Here is a 10103-nt window from a genome sequence, read left to right on the forward strand (position 1 = left end):
ATTCATCTCCTTAATAAGTTCACCTGAAACATATATGTGACCCTGGACCACAAAACCAGTCAATTTTTTTAAGTGTCAATTTTTCGAAATTGCTTTGCATTGATGTATGGTTTGTTAGAATAGGACAATATTCGGCTGAGATACAACTATTTGAAAATCTGGAATCTGAGGGTGCAAAAATATTAAAATATAGAGAAAATCGCCTTTAAAGTTGTCCAAATGAAGTCCTTATCAATGCATATTACTAATCAAAAATGAAGTTTTGATATATTTACGGAAAGAAATTTACAAAATATCTTCATGGAACATGATCTTTACTTAATATCCTAATGGTTTTTTGGCATAAAAGAAAAATTGATCATTTTGACCCATGCAATATATTTTTGGCTATTGCTACAAATGTACCCCAGCGACTTAAGACTGGTTTTGTGGTCCAGGGTCACATATTTGAAGTAGACTATAAAAAATGCATTGTCTCTCATCGCTTGCTGTGTTTGCAGTTGGTTGAGAGAAAATTCAGATAGGAAGAGACATAGAAGAGATAAGATTTATCACAATGCTCCTGGTTAGAACATGACGTAATGAATGCACATAAACAAACTGATCTTTGGGACAGTTGTCTGTCAAACAAACACAATAAAATGTATTCACTTTATTAGTATCAGTTTGTGTTTTGTTGTACTCGTTCATTCTACAGCATATACAAGAGAAGATCAGTGTTGATAGAAAACTGGCAGTTACAAAAATAAGATGATACAGATATTTGCTGGAGAAAATAAATTTTGATACACAAATAAAGTCATGATAGATGCTCCTTTAAAAGGTCATAGAATCAGAATTTCAACGTCTGTGACTCAAAGTTCGTTTTTTGCGAGTCTCTGTCATTGCAGTCTCTAGCTTGTTGTGCTTAGTTCCCCTGGGTTTTAATCCAAAACTAAAGTCTTTCTCTGGGTGCCTTCTAAAGGTGCATCAAATGTCCAAAGCGTTCCAAAAAGGCTGCCCTGATTCGCTCAGGGTTGAACAGTTCACATCCGCCTCGTCTTTTCAGATGATATCACTCAATGGCTGTCGTGCAGTCCGAGTTATCTGATTGGATGCGATGGCCCTCCTCTGCTTTCTTTTATCCAGTGCCACGCTCACCTTATATCTGCTGTGAAGAAAAGACCTTGTTAGGCTTTGACAGCACACCTGCTGAACTGACAAAAAAAAGCTGCATACAATGAAAGTCTATGGGGCAAATTGGCAACGGATGGAAATGGACAAAAAATGGATATTATTTTATTGCTTGTAATTTGTTTCCTTGTATTTGTTCTTCAAGGTCTATAGGGAAAGTGTGCAACTGATGGAAAATTGCCTAAATATTATTATTTTTAAGTTTGTAATTGGTTTCTTTGTTCTTAATATAAGTATAGTCATTAATTAAAATATTATTAAAATGATTACATTTATATATAAAAACTTTAAAATATAAAACACACATATGTACACACACACACACACACACACACACACAGTAAAGATCAAAAGTTTACACCCCCCTTTCAGAATCTGCAAAATGTTAATTATTTTACCAAAATAAGAGGAATCATACAAAATGCATGTTATTGTTTATTTAGTACTGACCCGAATAAGATATTTCACATAAAAGACGTTTACATATAGTCCACAAGAAAAAAAATTGTAGTTGAATTTATAATAATGACCCCGTTCAAAAGTTTACATCCCCTTGATTCTTAAAGGGTTACTCCACCCCAAAATGAAAATTTTGTCATTAATCACTTACCCCCATCTCGTTCCAAACCCGTAAAAGCTTCGTTCGTCTTCGGAACACAATTTAAGATATTTTGGATGAAAACCGGGAGGCTTGTGACTGTCCCATTAACTGCCAAGTAAATTACACTGTCAAGGCCCAGAAAAGTATGAAAAGCATCTTCAGGATACTCCGTCTGCCATCAGTGGTTCAATCTGAATTTAATGATGTGACGAGAATACTTTTTGTACGCAAAGAAAATTAAAATAATGACTTTTTTTCAACAATTCGTCTACTCTCGGTCTCTCCGCGTCACCGTAGCGCCATTTTGGATATTATCCACTGAACGCAAACTGCGTACATTCTTCTGTATGAGCTGCAACACAAGGATACGCATTTTCGTTCAAATCAAAGCGTAAATACATGTAGAATACATATCTTTGTGTTGCGGCTGATACAGAAGAACGTACACAGTTTGTGTTCAGTGGATAATATCCAAAATGGCGCTACGGTGACACGGAGAGACCGAGAGTAGACGAATTGTTGAAAAAAAGTAATTAAATTCAGATTGAACCACTGATGGCAGATGGACTATCCTGAAGTTTCTTTTCACACTTTTCTGGGCCTTGACAGTGTTATTTACTTGGCAGTCAATTGTACAGTTACAAGCCTCCTGGTTTTCATCTAAAATTGTGTTCCGAAGACGAACAAAGCTTTTACGGGTTTGGAACGACATGGGGGTAAGTGATTAATGACAAAATTTTCATTTTGGGGTGGAGTAACCCTTTAAGAATCAAGGGGATGTAAACTTTGAACGGGGTCATTTTTATAAATTCAACTTATTTTCTCTTGTGGACTATATGTAAACATCTTTTATGTGAAATATCTTATTCAGGTCAGAACTAAATAAACAATAACATGCATTTTGTATAATCCCTCTTATTTTGGTAAACTAAGTAACATTTAGCAGATTCTGAAAGGGGGGTGTAAACTTTTGACCTCAACTGTATATATTATATATATATAACTGACGAAAAAGCTTGCAATTTGTGTTTTTTTCTTAATTTTTTTTTTACTGACTTTTTATTTGTCTTTAATAACTATTAAAATATAATTAAAATTATTACATTTGAATATAAAAGCTTTAGAAATAGTATTAGTATTAAATATTATAAAAATAACCATTAAAAAGTCTTGGAGGCTACACAGCATTTTAATTTTAAATTACTATTTTTTGGCACTTTGGTTTGGTCGCTTATTGCTTTATTGATTGTAATTAGTTTTTTGTTCTTCACTTTTCATAATGTTTACTTACAATTATCTTGAATAATTATTAAAATAATATTTTATATCATTTTTTAATGTTAGTATGCATTCAACAGTAGATTCATTTTTGCTATGGTATCAAGAATCGTCAGATATTATCGTACCATTATATCCCTTCTGCTGACCTTTGACCCATGAAGTCCACTTGGCTTTCATCTTACTGAGCATTAGTCTAAATATAGAGTCTGTAAATCTTGCCTGCTGCTTTTGGACAGTTTATCTTATTTTCCATTTCCATTTCTTTTTTTAGCTCTCGAACTGGGCTGGCCTTTAAGCGGAGGAGAGCGAAGGGAAACGACGGGGCAGGAAAAAAGGGTGGAGAGGGAAAAATAAAACAAGGTGTGGGAAAGCAAATGATTAAAAGTGTACCCGTGTGTATGCGGGACTCTGAGTGATGTTTGGACGTGCAGATGCACTCGAGATGATCCTCCAGCTGCACCTGCACCTCCCGGAGCTTCGGCCTTCTGCGTACGTACTCCACCTTGGCCACCTGAGCGAGAGAGAGAGAGAAAGAGTGAGTGTGGGAACATCCTGAGCTGCACGCACACACACTCATAACCCTATCAACAGTGTATTTTTCCTCTGCTGTTCCAGAGGTGAGATAAGGCGAGAGCTAAATGTGACTCGTCGGTTTCCTGTAATGCAGATGAGCCGCCTCAAACCTCTCTTTCTAAACACACACACCCCTCACATCATACTGACAGACTCCTTCCCTCCCTGCCAACTCAGCTGCCCTGCAGGCCCATTTATACAATACTTTATTCAGGTCTGAACACTCACACACATAGCTGGTGAGATAAACGCAATAGAACACACCCCGCAGCCGCGGCGCTACAGACAGATATTTGCAGCGGTTAACTCAAGGTTAGGGCTATTCGTTAACTAGCCGCGGAAGTCTGGCCTGAAACGCTTTCTGTGTGCTCAGCGGCCCTGAAATTCTCGTTGACATTGTCCTCCCTTTGGCACGTCCTACGCCTCGCTCTTGTTACATTTGAATTTGAGAAATGTGAAAAGCTTTACATGCTGAAAATGAGCTTGACAAGTGGCAAACACGGCCACGGCGTAGTGCGAATGAGGATACACGTACGTCAACAAAAACATATTTTCATTATACAGTAAATGTGCTCAGTGAAGGAGGAAGAAGGTAGAAGGTCATAGTTGTGTTTCATTTAAGTATCAACGTTCAGATGTTTCACCCGTTGTTCCTACAAAAAGGCACAGACGAGACCATTTTTGACATGCAGGAAAGGCACTTTAAAATGAATGGGAATGGCTTGACAGATAACTTGGTCTGGGAAGAATTAGATATGAAACATCTGAGTTCATACTGAGATTTTTTTATGTATGGCTGCAGAGTTTAGTATCTTGGAAAATTGTACACAGAAACATGAGATCTCTTCTTAAACTCTGGAAGAGACACATTACTTGGGAATTTTCTGCAGAAGAAACATCTGAGAAGCAGGAGACCTAAGCTAAATCCTCCATTTGCTTTCCATTTTATCTCACTGCTGTCTAGAAGAAACAACTGAGATTGTTTTTTCACTCATTTGTGATTTGTATCAAAATCGGGGGACAAAAACATTTAAAGCATTTAAAATCATTTTACATATTTTAAAAGCATTTTAAATAATTATAATTTAAAATATTTTATTTATTATTTTTATTTTTAAAAATCTGTAAATTTTATAAATAAAATATAAAAAGTAAACGAATATTTTATATGTACTCTTTATAAAAATGTTAAAAATTAAAGTGTGAAATTATTTAACAATTACATAAATAGTTGTATTTAATAATATTTTATATTATACACACACATATTAATATAAAATGTATAGCATGTATATATAAAATTTAATATAAAAACATTAGATATTATTTTATATTTTATATATACTTTTTGTAAAAATGTTTAAAAATTTAATTTGTAAAATTATTTAACAATTACTGTTGATAATAATAATTGGAACATTTGTGTATAATGTATATATAGATGTTATAGAATATTTTATATCTATATATAAATTCTTAAAGTTATATATTAAAAATTTTATATTTATTATTCATAAAAAATGATGATCCCGCACACTATCGGTCCATGCTAAATATAGAAATTTATTACAAAAAACAGCGACATTTCGGTCCACTGACCTTCATCAATTATTCATAAAAAATATTTTATGTAAATTTGTTAAATGATTTTTAAAAATACATATGTAATTTTATATTTTTATATTTTGTATTTTTAAAATATTTAAAACAATTATCATTAATTAATAACTTAATTTAAAATATCAATTATGAATATTAATCATAATATTTTAATGATACTATATATGTATTATAAAACATATATATTTAAAAACTAAATTAAAATGATTTAAAATATGTCAGTATTTCAAATATCATTTATAAATACTGTATATCCAAAATCTAAAACTAAACAAAACATATTTACACAAACAATTGAAATTTTACACGTAAAGATGTGTGTGTTCTCACCTTCACGGTCCTGTGGTGCTTTTTGGACGGGTGGCAGCGCATGTTGCTGGTGTTGCAGCAGCCCGAGCATCGTCTCACCTCCACACACGGAGGCCAGATCAGGAAGTTGGCGGCCGTGGGATCGACCTGACTGCGTGGGATCTCGTAGATCACTGTGCGAGTCTTACAGACGGCGGGCACTGCCTCCTCTAAACACACAACAAACCCATAAACACACAGAACAATCACGGGAGCTTTGCAACATGAATGTGAATACTTGTATGTGTTGTTTTTACCAATGCTTCTCTTGCGTCTGGCGTGAGAGTTCTTGAGGTGTCTGCTATCATACAGATGCTCCTTATGGTAGCCTTGTTTAACATCCTCCAGCACCTCATTCTCTGCACCGAAAGAATGAAGCACAAAAGTCAACAATGCAACATATTTTGGCTTGTAGAACAAGCTAACATCCCTCCCTCACTATTGTCAAGAAAGAGCGCCCTTGAACCTCTTTGTGAATGCAATTGAAAAAAAATCAAGAAAACCCGGTCTGATTACTACTGTAAATAAAGAATACAGGTGTCGGTCAACCTGCCAGCACACTTCATATGAAAAACTTCCTCCTTTACACACAGATCACAAAGCAAATATATGCACCACCAGAGGACACACAGAGAAAACCCAGACTCAACAATAAGATGTTCGGAAAGGATTGTGTCTGTGAAAACGCTTTAAGGACCACAGGACTGTTAGTCTGACCAAAGTGTGCAGTATTTAATCATGCTGTGCCGCAGAGCCATTCAGCCATACAGCGGGACGACGGGGGACAGAGATGCCCCTGTTGTTGCCCCCGGAAACCAGCCCAATGGAGGAGGAGGGTGGTTTTAATTCAGGGTTGAGCACCGTGGCCGACCAACCCGCTCGTCTTTTCACACAGTCGTTAGCGGAGCAACAGACCTCACAAACGCAAACACTGCTTGAGCTTCAGCCTCTTTTCTCTCCCAAACACACACTTGCACGCAGAGACGCACACAAACTGAGGAATTCGACATGAATAAAACATTACAGCAGCGCTGGCATTCAGCCGCACTCAACTCATAAAGGCGGCATGACAACAGTATAATGGAGAGAGTCTCTTGACCTCCCTCAGGCACCAGCCACACAGACGCAGCTGTTTGCATTTCAATTACAGCGCTTATGGGCCAAATCGAATTTGAGACTCATATCGTTATGGCTGCAGCATTTCCTCATTAGATGCGCTGGAAGTTTATATTTGAAGCACGAGGAGATTTTAACCCTTTCAGTTGGCTCGGTAAATTCATTCTCATTCGTCGCCGTCAAAAGTTTCCAATCAGGATCAAGTGAACTGAAACCGAAACCAGCCAAATCGTACAGGGCTGCCTGCCTTAAATGTGATTCGTGGGGTGTGCAAAACGACATATTTTATTGCGCAAACAACTAGTCAGTTTTGAAAATATGTAGTTTTGCGTATGTAGTTGCGCATCTTTCCAGTGTAAAGGCAGCTGGAGATGACGAATTACGATTGAGAACGCAAATAAATGCCAGAAATAGGACCAATAGCAACGCAGTATGCAAATATTGCAATGACATCATCACAAACATTCTATAAACAGATTTTTTTTAGAACTCTGAATTCTAAAAGGTTTTTTTTTTTTTGGTACACAAAACAAACACTTATTGAAATTTCTGAATATGAATGAATTATCGCTCAAACACTTCATGATTGGACTGCTTTTTAATAAACGAGACAACCCTTTAACAAAAATGTTATGATATAGGCTAGTTTACTGGATATTTGCATTTTCAGGGTCTAAAGGCCCGTTCACACCAACTATAAAGATAACGATAAAGATATAGTTCTAAAAATCGTTCTCAATATTAAAGAATAGCAGAGTCCACACCACAGCTATAACGATAAAGGCACAGAGAAACGATATCGTTGGAATCACTTTCAGAACGATTTTTTCCAGCTGATGAATGATACAAACATTGACACCCAATCAGAATGAAGTTCCAAACGTAGGTTCGGGAGGAGCCTAATCATTCAGTCCTGTCAATCATCATTATGAACATATAAGCAGCATTCTTTGGACCGCCCCAGCATCAATTCTTCCAGCATTCCTCCACCTCCCCTTCTCCTCCTCTATTTCTGTTATTCTCCCTCTAGGTAGTACCCCAATGGGTGGGGGGTTGAACTCAGAGCTCGGGTTCGAGCCTCCACTGAGGCCAGCAAGCCAAGTTTGTTTACCATTAGCCATCAGGACTAGAAGGGCAGGCGAACTCGTGAAATTCATCCAGCTATCACAAGAATTTAAAGCGGCAGATGAGTGTGCGCTTAGAATAAACAGACGATATCGTCCGCTGGTGTGGACTCTAATATCTTTATCTTTACAGTTATCGTTCTTGGTGTGAATGGGCATTTACACTGATCTTGACATTGACGTATTTAATTTGGTGCCGCCAAAACATGACATAATTTACCAAGTTCAAATACTCCAGCGACACATGTGGCGCCACAAGTGCAGGAACGGCACTGTGGTCTCTAGGCAACAAGTGCTGAGGCGTTCACTTTAAACTCGATTAAACGTCGAGGTCCATGAACTTTGAATGCAGTGAAAGATTGAGTGAGTCTCCTCTGAAAGGATATTTCCCAGAGTCTTGTTCTCCTAACAGTGTGCCTCAACGCCTTGGTGACTTGACACGTTTCACTCGTGAACAAACCAGTGTTTTGTGGTAGTTGTAGTCCTTATTTAGCAACTTGTTAGTAAGTGAGTTTTAACAAATCAGTTGAGTGAATGTTTCAATGAGTCACTCTTAGCATTAACTTCTTGCCACCTATTACATTAAGATGTAACCTGCACAAAGGGCCACTGAGGAAAACCGTAAACGAATCTGAACAAATCTTTTGCCTTTTGAAAAGACTCAAAAGATTCAAATCAGTGATATGAATCACCGCTAGCCGCCATTGCCTTTTAAGATTAGGATGTACAACTTACTCAACCTACTCACTGGTCTTATTAAATAATAAGAAAAACAGTGAGATTTTTACCTAAGAAGTCAATCTCCAGGATCCTCTGGAGGTCGCTGATGCTACGGATCTCACTGTTAGAGAGTCTCTCAATCAGCTCTTGCGGAATTGGCGCTTCCTGTGAGAAAAAAAAAAAAAAAACCTTATTCAAAAATACTTCAAATTAAGTTTGTTGTAGCATGTCATAATATTTCATCAGTTTCTTTTAAAAATCGATAAAGCTGTTTTTTTTAAATATATATATTTCCGGACTTTATATAACTTTATAAAAATAACCAACATGCAAGAAAACAGAAAAGTCCCATTTAGACCCTCATGATTGTCAAGCATTAGGTTAAAAAAAATCTCACATTTTCATCTTTTTGTGAAAAAACACGCTTTGTGGATCAAACCCTACCAATTCTTAATATGTATAACTCAAAATGCATAAACACACAAACAATCCATTAAAAACATCGTGAATAATTAAGTGCACACGTGTGTTGAAAGTCCAGTGAACTTGATGGTTAGATGTTGACTGAGCTTACCTCAGCGGCTGCTGAAAGCAGAGAGAAGCAGCAGAAGAGAAAGTAGATCAGCGCGGCTCTCATCTCCCCTGTGGTCCAAATGTGTCCCAGCGCAGGCGAAACCTTCCCGACCGGAGCCGCAAAGATGCTCCAACCGGCGTGGAGCCAGGGAACATGCCTTTCCACAGACAAACCTCTCAAAGCATAAACTCTTCACAAGTCCAACAAGTTCACAAACCGAGCCCGAAAATCGACTCTATGAAAGCAAACGAACCCCTGTTAATAAATTCTTGTCGCTTTTAATCCACTAAATTAAGTCAAACCCACAAATCAGTGAGCAAGATCATTTCACAGAAAAAGAAAATATGAATGAAGCGATCCTTCATCCTTTCACCGCATCAGAATTTTATAGAAAAAAAAATTCTAAATCCAAATGTACTCCTATAGGCTCAAAATAGTGGTACAAAGAGTCCACATTTATCCAAAATAGTCCATTTTTATGCACCGTCCACTCTGTGTCCTCACATAAAAGTGGTTTGGTTCAAACTTGAGCAGGTCTCGCGGCGTGGAAAGGATCTGACAGTGAATGAACTGCAGCTTCTCTCATCTCCTCATCTTAAACTCAACGAGGCGCACGCCCCCTCAGGACGAGCTAATCTCTGCTAACCACGAGCCTTTCAAGTCACCGCGTCAGTGAATGTGAAAACTGCGGTGGTGAGGATTTGATTCATCTCAGTGACTCAAATCTTAAAAAAGAAGAAAAAACAAAATTTCATTCAGAGATCCTTTCTGCGGGTTGCGTCACGACGAGCGACATCAGTCACTCAAAGCAATCTGTGTTAACACCGTGTTTGTTTACATATTTGTTCAGAAATTATCTACTACTACAAATTGGAATGTTACTTGAAAGATAAGCCGTCGCGTGCATTAAAATAAGGAATATATTTTGCTTTATATTCCGACTCTGGAGGTGAGTTACACTTACGAAAAATAA

The 10103-nt window shown here is 37.2% G+C and overlaps 1 protein-coding gene across 3 annotated transcripts; it reads right to left on the reverse strand.

Moving 5' to 3' along the window:
- Window positions 1–533: 533 nt before the first annotated feature.
- Window positions 534–9748, reverse strand: pdgfaa (platelet-derived growth factor alpha polypeptide a). 3 transcript variants are annotated; one of them, XM_058760899.1, is made up of 7 exons: window positions 9635–9741; window positions 9131–9365; window positions 8625–8721; window positions 5854–5955; window positions 5579–5766; window positions 3446–3566; window positions 534–1150 (listed from the first exon to the last, which is right to left on the reverse strand). In XM_058760899.1, exons 2-7 carry the CDS (start codon window positions 9191–9193, stop codon window positions 1137–1139), a joined length of 585 nt encoding a protein of 194 aa, XP_058616882.1. In that variant the 5' UTR covers window positions 9194–9365; window positions 9635–9741; the 3' UTR covers window positions 534–1136. The 3 variants fall into 3 exon arrangements, with proteins under 3 accessions (XP_058616882.1, XP_058616881.1, XP_058616883.1); XM_058760898.1 differs by having other exon boundaries at window positions 9615–9740; XM_058760900.1 differs by having other exon boundaries at window positions 534–1147; window positions 9131–9748.
- Between the last annotated feature and the right edge of the window lie 355 nt (window positions 9749–10103).

This window comes from Onychostoma macrolepis, chromosome 22 (assembly GCF_012432095.1).
Source record: "Onychostoma macrolepis isolate SWU-2019 chromosome 22, ASM1243209v1, whole genome shotgun sequence".
Taxonomy (NCBI): domain Eukaryota; kingdom Metazoa; phylum Chordata; class Actinopteri; order Cypriniformes; family Cyprinidae; genus Onychostoma; species Onychostoma macrolepis.